Below are 16,110 nucleotides of genomic sequence, written 5' to 3'. Positions count from 1 at the left end.
CCCAACTCCTTTCCCCAGGTGTAAGGGAGCCTAGGTAGGACTCTGCTGAAGAGGGAGGCTCTGCCTGTGACTTCTTCCTTGAGTCTGATATTAGACAAAATTTTGGGGTTGGCTTGTACAGCCCAACTCCCCATCAAGGGACCCAGTATCCCCCTAGGTTCATTATCTGCCAGAGAAGAATGAGTGGAGGCAGGAACTAATTGGAACTAAATTTTGGGGTTGGTGAGAAGCTTCTCTATTAGTGGATTTGAGGGATAAGCAAGTGAAAAGAACTCCGCCTATTGGGAAAGGTTTTGTCAAAAGCTTCCTTCTACCTGCGTTAGAGGGAGTCTTATAACGGGGGCCTAAAGATGGCCCTGGTCTTGCTCTCATGTACCATTTCAGACATGTGGTTTATACACATGTATGTTTACCTTGTGCACTTAGGAACATTCATCTTATTTATGACACCTTAAAATTCCAGTAACAGGTGAGCTCTTCATGGCCCAAGCCTTTCTCCCTGCAGTGGTGCTAAGCCCCGCTCTGTGCTTTCACAGTCTCCTAGAACTGCAGAGTTGGAAGGCACTTCAAGGATCATCTCGTCCAACCCTCTGCAATGCAAAAATCGCACCCCTGACAGATGGCCATCCAACCTCTACTTAAAAACCTCCAAGGAAGCACAACTGGAAAAGGACTGCAGAAGATTATTCCAACATATGATTACGGCAGCGAGGTTGTTATATGCACAAACATGGCATGATGGAGCTCTACCTGCTGTAGAGGAATGGTTGAGAAAATTATTGGACTTAGCTGAGATGGCAAAGCTAATGTGTTTAATTAGAGAAAAATCATTATTGACATTTACTAAGATTTGGAATCTCCTAATGGATTTTTTGCATGAAAGAGAAAATGAACTTATGACATCTGGATTTAAAGATTGAAAAAATCACTGGCTTGTAGATAATAAAATAGTTGGAGGTTAATGAGTGGATACTGTATTTAGCTGCAGGACAGAGAACCAGAAGTCTTTTAATCTTTTCTTATTCTTCTTCCATTTTCTTTCTTTTCTCTCTCTCTTCTGTTTCTTTCCCCCTTTCTTTCCTTTCTTCTTTTTGCTACTGTTCTTTTCTTTTAAAGATTAGATTGTAAAAGCACTTTTATTCTGCTGTATCATTAAAAGATACTTCGTATTCGGTGTGAACTTTTGTATATCTTTGGACAAATGAAAATATTTCTTAAAATACAAACAATCAAAAACAGACCTCTGAGGAGGGAGAGGCCACCATTTTCTGAGGGAGCCTGCCCTCAGCTTCCACCCAACCCCTTCTGCTGCTCCAGTGGGTCAGGCTAGGATGCCTCCACCCAGCCTTTGCCCATAGCTGTGAGGGGGTTTTGGTCAGGCCAGCTCACCCCAAATGAAAACTACATATAGTGCCTCCACTTTCAGTTCATAGAGTCTTTTACTAGATGGGGAAGACTCCCCTTCTGGAGACAGGCAGGGCCTTTGTGTCTCTGAGAGAAACGGTTGCCAGTTTTGTGAGGATTTTCCCTGGCCTCGTCCTCTCTTCGTCCTGTTTCCTGAGGGAGTTTGCCCCCTGAGTTTTCCTCTTGGCTGCTCCCCCTTCCAGCTTCTTGTTCACCCCCCCCCCATTGTCTGGGGCAGGGAAGAGTTTGGGGGCAGCTGGATTCTACCCCCCACCCCCATGGCCAGGCAGGCCTAGGAGGCGGCAGGGCCAGGAGGCGGCAGGGCCAGGAGATGGCGTTTCCCGCCCTTTTCCGAAAAAGGCGGGAACGCCATTTTGTTTCTTCCCGAGGCCCCAGCCGCTCCCAGAGACGCAATGGCTCCCTTGTGGGCCTTGTGGCTCTCATGCTCTCTCCTCCCAGCAGAAGGAGGGCGGCACCTTTGGGTACCAGCGCTCATGGGGCGTCCTTAGCTGCCTTCCTGCCATGATGGCTTTGCCTCTGCAGGACAGCCTCTCTCCTTGTCATGTTGGCCCAATGGAGGCCTCTCCATTGGGAGATCTCAGGCAAGCGGCCAGAACAAGCAAAGGGGGCAAGGAGAGAAAGCCCCTCTGAGGCCTAAGAAGGAGGATAAGAAGGGCTTTTTTCTCCTCAGAGGTGGAGGGTTCCCTCAGGGGAGTTTGACCCCTGGGCCATCTTGCTTCGTCACCCCAAGAGTCAATGCAAGCGGAAGGGGTCTACCTGCAGAAATAGGGGGAAGACAAGGCTGGATTCTCCCTTTCTGGCTCCTCGAACTCAGGGGCCCAGGAGTCCCCTAGTTTATCTTGTATTTCCCATGTAAAAACCAGGACACCCCTAAAGCTGTTGAGCTTTTTAAGGGCCAGTTTTCCTACTTTCTGTGTGAACCTGTTTAGTGTTGTGGAATGAGGGAACCATCCGGATGCGAGGGAACCCTAGAGGCCAACCTGTGGGAAAGTGGTTGTGGGAAGGAGAAGTTTATTTTGATGGCTATTTAATTATTAGAAGAGAGAGTCATATTAAGTATATGCAATCCTCTACAGAACCACATGTGTTGGATAGCGAGCAAAGAAAAACAGCCATTTCCTGTTTCAAAGGATGCAAGGCAAGCACACACACAGCCGCTCTAGCAGAGCTTCAATCCAATCTTTAGCCGTTCAAAAATGAAGCATTGTAAGAGACCATATTCTATGAATACAGTTCAGCCACAAAAATTAAAAGGTCTGGAAAACAAGCTGGGTATGTTTAGCCTGAAGAGGAGACTGAGAGGAGACATGATGAACTTCCTGTTTGGCTGCCATGGTGAACAGCTGTACCCATAACAGCGGAGCCCTTTCGTGCGGATAACGAGGATAATATGGGAGTAATAATCCTCCCAACTGCCCCCCCAGGGCTGAAGGAATGCGGGGGGGGCAGGGGGATGCTGGGTACAATGCATTGCTCATCACAGCAACTCTCCAAAGCCAGCGCCAGGAGTGGAGGACTCCTCTGTCTTTTAAGATAAAAAATTGGACTTAACTAACAGGCAGGCTCTGAACTAGAGGAGATAAAATAACTTGCTAATTCAACCAGCCACTGAGAAGGATTCGATTTGGAGAAAGACTTTATTTACGACAAGGGCAACTGTTTGAAATACACAAGCATGCCTGAAAGAGCATTTTGCTGCCATTGTGGTTTAAATATAATACTGACTGGGTGAAGATTCCATACCAATAAAACAACAATACAATATACAAAGAATAAAAATTAAAAGTCCGTTATATAGAATACATTGTAAGGTTTTGAGTCAATAGTCAAATAGTGGAGCTTATTCTAAATGTCCCAGCTAAAAACCGTGCAACTTTTGCTCTCACCTGCTCATCCTGATCTGCCAAGAGAAAGGAAACTGTGAAGGAAGTATTAAACACCTTGGCCAAGAACTTGCAAGTCACAGTTCTGGATACGTAGTTAAAATAGCTATGGGGTACCATATGTGGCAAAGAACCCAGCTACAATCCTCACCTCATACAAACTAAAGTATCCTAAAAATAAATCTGTATACAGCCACTACTATAATTTGCCCCCAATGTGAGTTATTTGATGTGAAGCAAGGCAGGCCCTGTGACTGAAGCTCTTTCCACATTCTTGGCACTGAAATAGTTTCACCTCACAGTGAATTCTTTGATGGATTATGAGTTTGGCCTTCTCAATGAATCTCTATCCACATTCCAAGCACTGATAGGGTTTCTCCCCTGTATGAATTCTGTGATGGATTGTGAGATGGGCACTCTGGGTGAATTTCTTTCCACATTCCGAGCACTGATATGGTTTCTCCCCTGTATGAATTCTCTGATAGACAGTGAAATGGCGTCTGTCAATGAAGCCACTTCCACATTCCAAGCTCTGATAAGGCTTTTCCCCTGTATGAATTCCCTGATGGGAAGTTAAACTGCCCTTTCTTCTGAAGCCCTTGCCACATTCCAAGCACTGATGGGGTGTCTCTCCTGTATGAATTGTTTGATGGGCCAAGAGGTGGCCTTTTCGAATAAAGCTCTTGGCACATTCCGAGTACTGATAGGGTTTCTCCTCTGTATGACATCTCTGATAGACAGTAAGATGGCTTTTTAGTCTGAATCTCTTTCTACATTCCAAGTACTGATAGGGTTTTCCCCCTGTATGAATTCTTTGATGTACAGTAAGTTGCCCTTCCCCTTCATGGATCACTGCCTTGCCGTGGCGAAGGGGCTTGAATAACTCAGAGAAGCTATGAGCTATGCCGTACGGGGCCACCCAAGATGGACAGGTCATAGTGGAGAGTTTTGACCAAACGTGATCCACCTGGAGCAGGAACCGGCAAGCCACTCCAGTATCCCTGCCAAGAAAACTCCATGGACAAAGACAACAGGCATATGAAAGTTATGATGTTGGAAGATGAGCCACTCAAGTCAGAAGGCGTCCAACATGCTACCGAGGAAGAGCGGAGGACAAGTACAAGTAGACTCAGAGCTGATGAAGCAGCTGGGCCAAAGCCAAAAGGTCGCTCAGTTGCGGATATGCCTGGAAGCAAAAGGAAAGTCCAATGCTGTAAAGAAAAATATTGCATAGGAACCTGGAATGTAAGAACCATGAACCTGGGTAAGTTGGATGTGGTCAAAAATGAGATGGCAAGAATAAATATTGACATCCTGGGCATCAGTGAACTAAACTGGACGGGAATGGGCGAATTCAGTTTGGATGACCATCATATCTACTACTGTGGGCAAGAATCCCGTAAAAGAAATGGAGTTGCCCTCATAGGCAACAAAAGAGTGGCAAAAGCTGTACTGGGATGCAATATCAAAAATGATAGAATGAGCCAGACACCCTGGAGAGTGAAGTTGAATATAGTAACAAATTTAGAAATTGAAGGAAGAAATATTCAGAACCCTGTGGAAATTAGAAAATCCTTCCAGAAATATTTTAAGAAACTATATACCCAAGGGCCGCAAAATGAAGTTGAGATTGAACAATTTTTGAAAAAACATAGTCTTAAAAAATTTACACAAGAAAATAGACTACTCCTGAATAGTCAAATAACACGTCAAGAAATTGAACATGCCATTCAGAACATGAAGCTGGGCAAATCTCCAGGACCAGATGGTCTGACCTCCAAGTATTACAAGACAATGAGTGACTATTTGATTCAACCTTTGATGGAGGTCAGCAATGAAATTTTGGAGGGAAAGAAGGCGCCGGAATCGTGGAAGGAAGCTTTTATCACGTTGATACCAAAATCAGAAACTGAAAAGACACAACTGAAGAACTACCGCCCCATCTCCCTTTTAAATGTGGATTACAAAATATTTGCTGATGTTTTAGCAAGCAGACTTAAAAGAGCTTTGAATGAAGTAATTCATAAGGACCAAGCAGGCTTTCTCCCAGGAAGACATATGTTTGCAAATACAAGGAACATTATAGACATTTTGGAACTTTTGCAAACAAATATAAACACTAAAGCAGTTTTGATTTTCATAGACGCGGAGAAGGCCTTTGACAACATTTCTTGGAAATTTATGAAGGGAAATTTAAAAGAAATGGGAGCGGGGCGGGGTTTTCAAAATGGGATTGACGCAATATATTCAGAGCAAAAAGCTAAATTGATAGTCAACAATGTGGTAACGGAAGAATTTAAAATTGAAAAAGGAACACGACAAGGCTGCCCGATTTCCCCTCTGTTATTTATTTCAGTCCTGGAGGTGCTCCTGAACTTGATTAGAGGTGACCGGCTGGTGCAGGGGATTGAGGTCGGAGCGAAACAATATAAACTTAAAGCTTTTGCAGATGACCTAGTTTTGACATTGCAGGAGCCAGAATCTAGTACGAAAAGAGTTTTACAATTGATACATGATTTCGGACAGGTCGCAGGATTTAAGCTAAATAAACAAAAAACGAAGGTGTTAGGGAAAAATATGACAGATGCAGAGTCAGAACGGTTTCAGAGAGAAACAGAATTATCATTGGTGAAAAAGGTAAAGTACCTAGGGGTTAATATAACAGCTAAGAATCTGAGTCTATTTAAGGATAATTATGAAAAATGTTGGTCTGAAATTAAGAGAGACTTGGAAAGTTGGGCAAAATTGAAACTTTCTTTGTTAGGCCGAATCGCTGCCATTAAGATGAATGTGTTGCCAAAGATGTTGTTTTTGTTTCAAACATTGCAAATTGTGGACAAAACGGAGTGTTTTCGGAGGTGGCAGAGAGATATTTCTAAATTTGTCTGGCAGGGCAAAAAGCCCCGAATCAAGTTTAAGATACTAACAGATGCAAAGGAAAGAGGGGGCTTTGCCCTGCCAGACTTAAGGCTGTACTATGAAGCCGCAGCTTTCTGTTGGCTGAAAGATTGGCTACTTCTTGAAGACACTGACGTGTTAGATTTGGAAGGTTTTAACAATGCTTTTGGGTGGCACGCATATTTGTGGTATGACAAAGTTAAGATAAACAAGGCCTTTAAGAACCATATTGTCAGAAAAGCAGTGTTTAATGTCTGGACAAAATACAAAGACTTATTAGAAAATAAAACTCCGAGGTGGCTTTCACCCTTGGAAGCTAAGGCTTGGAAAAGACCCAATATGGAAGCCTACTGGCCGAAATATTGGGAACTGTTAGAAAAAGATGGGGACAACTGGAAATTGCAGAGTATGGAGAAAATGAAGGATAAAGTGCGAGACTGGTTACATTACGCTCAGATTAAGGAAACTTTTAAAAGTGATAAAAAGCTAGGATTCCAGGTGGAGAAATCGAAGTTGGAGACAGAGCTGTTAGAACCTAAGACTAAGGTACTTTCAAGAATGTATAATTTGCTGCTGAAATGGAATACGCAAGACGAAATGGTTAAGTCGGCTATGATAAAATGGGCACAGGACATTGGGCATAACATTATGATTGAGGATTGGGAAAGGTTGTGGACCACTGGGTTGAACTTCACTGCATGTAATGCTTTGAAAGAAAATGTAATGAAAATGATATACAGATGGTACATGACCCCAGTTAAACTTGCCAAAATATACCATTCGTCTGATAACAAATGTTGGAAATGTAAAGAAAATGAAGGAACATTCTTTCACCTCTGGTGGACTTGCCCTAAAGTGAAGGCCTTCTGGGAAATGATATATAATGAGTTGAAAAAGGTGTTTAAGTATACCTTTACCAAGAAACCAGAGGCCTTTCTTCTGGGCGTTGTCGACCAGAAGGTGTTAAAGAAAGATAGAACATTTTTCATGTACGCAACAACAGCAGCAAGGATACTACTTGCTAAGAACTGGAAAACTCAAGATCTACCCACACTGGAAGAATGGCAGATGCAACTGATGGACTATATGCAATTGGCGGAGATGACTGGCAGAATCCGAGACCTGGGAGAAGAAAGGATTGAAGAAGATTGGAAGAAATTCAAGACCTACCTGCAGAAATATTGTGATTTAGTGGAATGTTAAGAAGGATGCTTGGTTATAAATAATTGGCCATCATTAAAATAGATTAAGAATTGATATTTAAGCATGTGGTTATAGATTTGGAAATAAGATGATAATTTGCTTGACAAAAATTATTAAAGATGTAAATGGGAGCGGGAGACGTGAGGAAGCTCAAGAATATTACGAAACTTTGTTAAAACAAAGCAATAATGTTTATTATTATTGTATTTTCTTTTTAAAAAACCTTAATAAATATTTATATATATAAAAAAAGAGAGTGAAGTCAAATGGGCCCAGTGGCGTAGCGTGGGGGGTGCAGGGGGCCCGGCCGCACCGGGCACAACATCTGGGGGTTAGGGTTAGGGGGCACAAATCCACGGGTTAGGGGTTGCAAATTACTTGCCTTACCCTGGGTGCTGACAGCCCACGCTACGCCACTGAATGGGCCTTAGAAAGCACTGCAAATAAAAAAGCTAATGGAAGTGATGGTATTCCAGCTAAACTATTAAAAAATTTAAAAGGTGGTGTTGTTAAGGTGCTACACTCAATATGCCAGCAAATTTGGAAAACTCAGCAGTGGCCACAGTCTACATCCCAATCCCAAAGAAGGGCAGTGCCAAAGAATGCTCGCACTACCACACAATTGCACTCATTTCACATGCTAGCAAGGTTATGCTTAAAATTCTACAAGGCAGGCTCAAGCAGTATGTGGACCAAGAACTCCCAGAAGTGCAAGCTGGATTTCGAAGGGGCAGAGGAACCAGAGACCAAATTGCAAACATGCGCTGGATTATGGAGAAAGCTAGAGAGTTCCAGAAAGACATCTACTTCTTGACTATGCAAAAGCCTTTGTGTTGACAACATCACCTTTTAAAATATTAAATAGTTCAGCTGGAATACCATCACCATCACAGCAAACTAAGGCAAGTTCTTAAAGAAATGGGAGTGCCTGATCACCTCATCTGTCTCCTGAGAAATCTCTATGTGGGACAAGAAGCTACAGTTAGAACTGGATATGGAACAACTGATTGGTTCAAAATTGGGAAAGGAGTACGACAAGGCTGTATATTGTCTCCCTGCTTATTTAATTTATATGCAGAATTCATCATGCGAAAGGCTGGGCTGGATGAATCCCAAGCCGGAATTAAGATTACCGGAAGAAATATCAACAACCTCAGATATGCAGATGACACAACCTTGATGGCAGAAAGTGAGGAGTTAAAGAACCTTTTAATGAGGGTGAAAGAGGAGAGCGCAAAATATGGTCTGAGGCTCAACATTAAAAAACCTATGATCATGGCCACTGGTTCCATCACCTCCTGGCAAATAGAAGGGGAAGAAATGGAGGCAGTGAGAGACTACTTTCTTGGGCTCCATGATCACTGCAGATGGTGACAGCAGTCACGAAATTAAAAGATGCCTGCTTCTTGGAAGAAAAGCAATGACAAACCTAGACAGCATCTTAAAAAGCAGAGACATCACCTTGCCAATAAAGGTCTGTATAATTAAAGCCATGGTTTTCCCAGTAGTGATGTAGGGAAGTGAGAGCTGGACCATAAAGAAGGCTGATCGCCAAAGAATTGATGCTTTTGAATTATGGTGCTGGAGGAGACTCTTGAGAGTCCCATGGACTGCAAGAAGATCAAACCTCTCCATTCTGAAGGAAATCAGCCCTGAGCGCTCACTGGAAGGACAGATCCTGAAGCTGAGGCTCCAATATCTGGCCACCTCATGAGAAGAGAAGACCCCCTAGAAAAGACCCTGATGTTGGGAAAGATGGAGGGCACAAGGAGAAGGGGACGACAGAGGACAAGATGGTTGGACAGTGTTCTCGAAGCTACCAGCATGAGTTTGACCAAATTGCGGGAGGCAGTGGAAGACAGGCGTGCTTGGCGTGCTCTGGTCCATGGGGTCACGAAGAGTCAGACACGACTAAACATCAACAAGCTGGCCTTGGTAACTGAAGCTTTTTCCACATTCCAAGCAGTGGTAGTGTTTATCTCCAGTATGAATTCTTTGATGGGAAATGAAATTTATTTTCCAATTGAAGCTCTCTCCACATTCCAAGCACTGATTTGGTTTCTCCCCTGTGTATCTTCAGTGTATCTGAAGAAGTGTGCATGCACACGAAAGCTCATACCAAGAACTAACTTAGTTGGTCTTTAAGGTGCTACTAGAAGGAATTTTGTTTTGTTTTGACTATGGCAGACCAATACGGCTACCTATCTGTAATTGGTTTCTCCCCTGTATGAATTCTTTGATGTACAGTAGCTGGCCTTGTTTACTGAAGCTTTTTCCACATTCCAAGCACTGATAAGGTTTCTCCCCTTTATGAATTCTTTGATGTATAGTAAGATGGCCTTGGTGATTGAAGCTTTTTCCACATTCCAAGCAGTGATAGGTTTTATTTCCAGTAAGAATTCTTTGATGAGAAGTGAAACTTATTCTCCAAGTAAACCTCTTTCCACATTGCAAGCACTGATATGGTTTCCCCCCAGAATGAATTCTGTGATGGACAATGAGCCGGCTGCTCTGACTGAAGCGCTTTCCACATTCCAAGCACTGATAAAGTTTCTCCCCTGTATGACTTCTCTGATGGACTGTGAGCTGGCTTGATATTCTGAACCTCTTTCTACATTCCAAGCACTGATAAGGTTTCTCCCCTGTATGAATTCTTTGATGTACAGTAAGCTGGCCTTGTTGAATGAAGCTTTTTCCACATTCCAAGCAATGATAAGGTTTCTCCCCTGTATGAATTCTGTAATGGGAAGTTAAAGTGCCCGATTGACTGAAGCTCTTTCCACACTCTTGGCACTGATAGGGTTTCTCCCCTGTATGAATTCTCTGATGGATAGTGAACTTGTTTTTGTGACCGAAGCTCTTTCCACATTCCAAGCACTGATAGGCTTTCTTCTGAAGGGGATTTCTTTGATTTGAAGTGGAATGGGAGCTCTGACTGAAGCTCCCTCTGCACTCTGAATATGGATATGACTTTCCCACTCTGTGGATTTTGTTGTGGCCTCCTTTGTTTGTCCGCTTCAATTCATCACCACCTGCAACTGAGAGAGAAACGGATTGGAGCCTCATGGGATCTGTGCTATCTCTAATGTCACTCCTCTCTTTAGTCAACCCAGGACAGAAAGAAGCAAGAACGGAAACAAAAAATCTGACAGATGATGATAATGATAATAGTCTTCCATCCAAGGCTTTCTGTGGGAGTGCTAGAATCCCAGGGGCTGTGGGTGGTGCTGTTGAGCCCCATCGAAAAACCAGAGGTTCCTCCCATAGAGATATGTCTTGAATTTCAAAGCAAATAGGATGATCCAAGAGGAAGCCTTACCGAGAGAGTCCAAGATCCCACGATTCTCCTCCGTGACTTCCTTGTGCAGAGCTCTCAGGTCAGGATCCAGCAATGCCCACTCCTCGTCTGTGAAATGGACAGCTACATCTTCAAAGCACACTGGACCCTAAAAGAAAAGGAAAAAGATTGTCCTCTTAGACAACATCAAAGTGAACAGTTACACTTTGCTCTGTTGTCTTCTGCCTCTTAACTGATGTTATGATTCTTTTTCTGCACATTTCATTATGGACACATCCCCATTTGCCACATGGAAGGATCCCCTTCTTTCTCTGTGTGCTGTTCTTGCCGGGTGGGGAGGACCCTCCTGATGCCCTATAGACAACGTCAAAGTTCGCAGGGGGGCAATGACCGGGGGGATGAGAGAGGGAAAGCCCCATTGTGTGACTGATGGTGTGAATCCTGGCCACTGTTTGGTGTGGTGTGTAAACTGCCTAGAAGCCTATTTTAGCATTCAACCCTTCTTTCCTTGGCCGTTCCTCCCACCTTTCCTCTGTGTCCAACCCGTCCATGACATCCTCTTTCCCCACATGGCTCCTTCCTCCTACCTGCTCTGGTTCCACAGGGGCAGCTTCCCCTTCGCCACCAAGAAAAGATGGACAAACAGGTCTTGCTGGCATTGTTCGGTCTCCTATGAGAGAAAAAAGGTAAGTGCATACTTCACTCAGAAAGAAAGCTATAGGTGGGCCTTCAAAAAATTAAGGGTAGCCATGTAAACGTGGCCCCTTCATGGATCACTGCTTTGCCGTGGTGAAGGGGCTTAAATATCTCAGAGAAGCTATGAGCTATGCCGTGCAGGGCCACCCAAGATGGACAGGTCATAGTGGAGTGTTTTGACCAAACGTGATCCACCTGGAGCAGGAATCGGCAAGCCACTCCAGTATCCCTGCCAAGAAAACTCCATGGACAAAGACAACAGGCATATGAAAGTTATGATGCTGGAAGATGAGCCCCTTAGGTCGGACGGCCTCCAAAATGCTACTGAGGAAGAGTGGAGGACAAGTACATGTAGATTCAGAGCTGATGAAGCGGCTGGGCCAAAGCCGAAAGAACGCTCAGTTGCGGATGTGCCTGGAAGCGAAAGGAAAGTCCAATGCTGTAAAGAAAAATATTGCATAGGAACCTGGAATGTAAGAACCATAAACCTGGGTAAGTTGGATGTGGTCAAAAATGAGATGGCAAGAATAAATATTGACATCCTGGGCATCAGTGAACTAAAATGGACGGGAATGGGCGAATTCAGTTCGGATGACCATCATATCTACTACTGTGGGCAAGAATCCCGTAAAAGAAATGGAGTTGCCCTCATAGTCAACAAAAGAGTGGCGAAAGCTGTACTGGGATGCAATCTCAAAAATGATAGAATGATCTCGATACGAATCCAAGGCAGACCTTTTAACATCACAGTAATCCAAGTTTATGCACCAACTACTGGTGCTGAAGAAACTGAAATTGAGCAATTCTATGAAGACTTACAACACCTTATAGAAATGACACCAAAGAAGGATGTTCTTCTCATTATTGGGGGTTGGAATGCTAAAGTAGGGAGTCAAGAGATAAAAGGAACAACTGGCACGTTTGGCCTTGGAATTCAAAACGAAGCAGGGCAAAGGTGAAGCAGGGCAAAGAGTTCTGCCAAGAGAACAAGCTGGTCATCACAAACACTCTTTTCCAACAACACAAGAGACGACTCTACACATGGACATCACCAGATGGGCAGCATCAAAATCAGATTGATTATATTCTCTGCAGCCAAAGATGGAGAAGCTCTATACAGTCAGCAAAAACAAGACCTGGAGCTGACTGTGGCTCAGATCATCAGCTTCTTATAGCAAAATTCAAGCTTAAACTGAAGAAAGGAGGAAAAACCACTGGGACGGTAAGATTCAATCTAAGTAAAATCCCTTATGAATACACAGTGGAAGTGAGGAACAGGTTTAAGGATTTAGATTTGGTGGACAGAGTGCCTGAAGAACTATGGATGGAGGCTTGTAACATTATACAGGAGGCGGCAACTAAAATCATCCCAACAAAAAGGAAATGCAAGAAAGCAAAGTGGCTGTCCAACGAGGCCTTACAAATAGCGGGGGAGAGAGGGCAAGCAAAATGCGAGGGAGATAGTGAAAGATACAGGAAATTGAATGCAGATTTCCAAAGAATAGCAAGGAGAGACAAAAAATCCCAAGCCGGAATTAAGATCGCCGAAAGAAATATCAACAACCTCAGATATGCAGGTGATACAACCTTGATGGCAGAAAGTGAAGAGGAATTAAAGAACCTTTTAATGAGGGTGAAAGAGGAGAGCGCAAAATATGGTCTGAAGCTCAACATCAAAAAAACGAAGATCATGGCCACTGGGCCCATCACCTCCTGGCAAATAGAAGGGGAAGAAATGGAGGCAGTGAGAGACTTTACTTTCTTTATCACTGCAGATGGTGACAGCAGCCACGAAATTAAAAGACGCCTGCTCCTTGGGAGAAAGGCGATGGCAAACCTAGAAAGCATCTTAAAAAGCAGAGTCATCACCTTGCCAACAAAGGTCCGTATAGTTAAAGCCATGGTTTTCTCAGTAGTGATGTAGGGAAGTGAGAGCTGGATCATAAAGAAGGCTGATCGCCAAAGAATTGATGCTTTTGAATTATGGTGCTGGAGGAGACTCTTGAGAGTCCCATGGACTGCAAGAAGATCAAACCTCTAAGATCAAACGACTAAACGACTAAACAACAACAACAACAACATGTAAACGTGGACGTTGGTAACCATTTCACATATTAGTTGTGCAAAAATATATCACCGTTTCTCTGGGATCTGGGCTTCACATGTCTTCTCCAAAAAAGATGTAGAGAACTCACAAATTAGTTTCAAAAACAACATAATGTGATAAAATGGGGGAGAAAAAACTCCTTCCTCCTTACCCAGTGGCCTTACTCTGGAGTCCAACAGAGTTCTCTCTACCTCAGAGGAATCTAGATCCATTTCTGGAAACTGATCCTTCCCCTGCAAGAGCAACAAGCATTCAAAAGAATTAGATTAGAACTGGAATGGCAAAGGACACAAACACTTTAGGGGTTTCGGAAATCATTCCTCGGATGCTTTCCAAAAAAAAGGATGACAAAATTAGTAGAGAATTGGGGGATACTCTCCAGTTTGGAGCCCCTTGGGAGTATCCAGAGGAAAGTCTCTCTCACCTGCTGCTCTGCCTGCTTTCTCTCCTCTGTCTGACTCAGGAGGAAACCTTCGGCCAGCGCCACCGCCTGGGAACTGGTCTCCGCTCCACATTCTCTCACCCAGCTCCCCATCTCTGCTGGAAGGACAGCCAGGAACTGCTCCAAGATCACTAGGTCCAGCATCTCAGCTTTCGTGTGGGTTTCTGGTTTCAGCCACTGACGGCAAAGGTGGTAGAGTCGGTTGCAAACCTCTCGGGGTCCTTTGGCCTCCTGGTAGCAAAGCCGCCCGAGCTGCTGGCTCTGCACATCTGAGCGGAGGGTGTCCTCCTCACCCAGGATCCTTTGGAGAGACTTTCCCCAGATTCCTCCATGGCTAAGAGTTTGGATGGAACGAAGCCTTCCTGCTTCAGGCCCAGCTGAGTCTTGCTCATCCATCTCTGTTCTCAGGACACCTTCAAGAAATCGAAAGAAGTCCCTACGTCTTCTGCCAAGTTCTGCCTGTCCTAATGAGTGGTTTTAGCAAATTCTATAAAGAAAATATAATTTTCTAATATACCGGTAAATCTGATACACAGTCAGGTGAATAGAAATGTTCCCTGGGCAATCGTGGATGAATCTGGCTAGGAACCAGGGCTGGACTGCACCACAACTCAGACTGAGCTTTCCTTAAAAAATAAAGGAAGGAAGAAGAAGGAAGGAAGGAAGGAAGAATGGATGAGTGAGTCATCTGTACTAAGTGTAACTGGGACCCAGGGCAATAGTGGGGGTCCCTCCCACCCCCAAATGTCAGGGCACATTTATTACCTGCTTTTGCCTCATGTTCCAGCACTTGCAATCTCCCACATTCTCAAGACTCCTGGGGTGGGTGGGACCAAATAACTTGGGGGGGGGGCAAAGGACGGTGTTAAAAAGAGATACAGAATTTGCCTTCTTTCTGTGACTGTAATAATTTTATACTCTGCCTAATATTGTAATAATTTTATACTCTGCCTAATATTGTGATTTACTGTTTTAATCCGCCATGGGAATTTTGGGTGAACATCAAGTAATTGATTATGATGATGGGGGGGGGGGAGGGGAGCTTGTCACAGGAGGAGGGGAGACCCCTATTCCTCTCTTCACCAGCCAGAATCATCCCTACCTCTTGGCCTCCCTCATCCGAATCTCCTGCCTCTGGATCTAGATTGCTCTCTGCCACAGATTCCCCTCACTCACTAAGCCCCGTTACCTCTTCAGACACCTCCTCCTCCCTCCGACGACTCATCATTGCCCCACCGCCCCTCCTCTGGCCCAGAGCCTCCTTCCCTTGTGGTTTCCCCAGCTGGTCCATGCAGCTCCCTCCTTGCATCCTTTATTCTGTTATCACCAGGTTGGGCTCTGCTTTCCTTTTGGGTGAAGCCAGTCCAGCCTCCTGCTCTCAGGTGCCAACCTGGGGCACCTTTTGGGAAGCCCCCAGCAGGGCTGGAGCCCCAGGGATAACTCTCTCCCCCTGCACTTCCCAGCAGCTGGCATTCAGAAGCATGTCTGCCTCCAACTGTGAGGGCCAGAAGCTATCGCTAGCCCTCTGCTCCTCCCTGAATTGGCCTCATCCTCTTCTAAAGTCGCCTGCCTTCGTGGCCATCCCTTCCTCCTGTGGATGAGAGTTCCCTGGTTCTACCTGCACACTCCGACATGGAAGGACTTTATTTATTTCTACCTCCAAATGTGTCCATCTGGCGGCCACCTGCGTTAATGAACGTGACTGTTTCCTCAATCCCATCGGGGTTCCTTTGCATGCCCTTTTCTTCCTGACTCAGTGACACCTCCCCACCCCCGCCTCAAAGGAGCGAGCCGCATCTTGATGCAAAGGAAGAAGAGAGTTGCAGACCTCCTGCTACTTGCAGCCTCCCTGGTTTTGCAGAGAGGAAGGGAGGCAGAACCTCTTATCCCTGACTTGGGGATCCCCCTGCAGGAGCAGCCCTGCCCCCTGGGGACTCCCCCATCTCCCCAACACAACCTAAGCAGAAGAGAAAGAGACTCACCGGATCCCAGAAGGAGCTGAGACAACAGCCCTCCTCCTCCTCCTTGCAGGAAGGGATGGGGGAGAACTCTCTCCTTTGATTTCCGGTCCTCTCTAGGAATCCAGCTCCGCTCCTTTTAACCCTTGGCGCTCCGGGCGCTCCAGCTCCCGCCTCTCTCCCTCTGCAAAGCCGGAGCC

General features: G+C 44.9%; 1 protein-coding gene and 1 long non-coding RNA gene across 2 annotated transcripts; one reads left to right on the top strand and one right to left on the bottom strand.

Annotated features, from left to right (window-relative positions):
- The first annotated feature begins 89 nt into the window (after positions 1-89).
- Positions 90-1,172, top strand: LOC309376245. The gene is made up of 2 exons (XR_014171103.1): positions 90-218; positions 427-1,172. It is a non-coding gene; the product is annotated as an uncharacterized lncRNA (long non-coding RNA).
- A 2,482-nt stretch (positions 1,173-3,654) lies between these two features.
- On the bottom strand, positions 3,655-14,578 carry ZNF571 (zinc finger protein 571; the record flags this gene model as incomplete). The annotated part of the gene is made up of 7 exons (XM_081921744.1): positions 13,935-14,578; positions 13,662-13,743; positions 11,295-11,377; positions 10,729-10,855; positions 9,611-10,447; positions 3,796-4,160; positions 3,655-3,672 (listed from the first exon to the last, which is right to left on the bottom strand). Exons 1-7 carry the CDS (start codon positions 14,346-14,348, stop codon positions 3,655-3,657), a joined length of 1,926 nt encoding a protein of 641 aa, XP_081777870.1. The 5' UTR covers positions 14,349-14,578.
- Between the last annotated feature and the right edge of the window lie 1,532 nt (positions 14,579-16,110).

Source organism: Podarcis melisellensis, assembly GCF_964234715.1.
Source record: "Podarcis melisellensis genome assembly, chromosome: 8".
Lineage (NCBI taxonomy): Eukaryota > Metazoa > Chordata > Lepidosauria > Squamata > Lacertidae > Podarcis > Podarcis melisellensis.
This window is presented reverse-complemented; position numbering and strand designations above follow the sequence as displayed.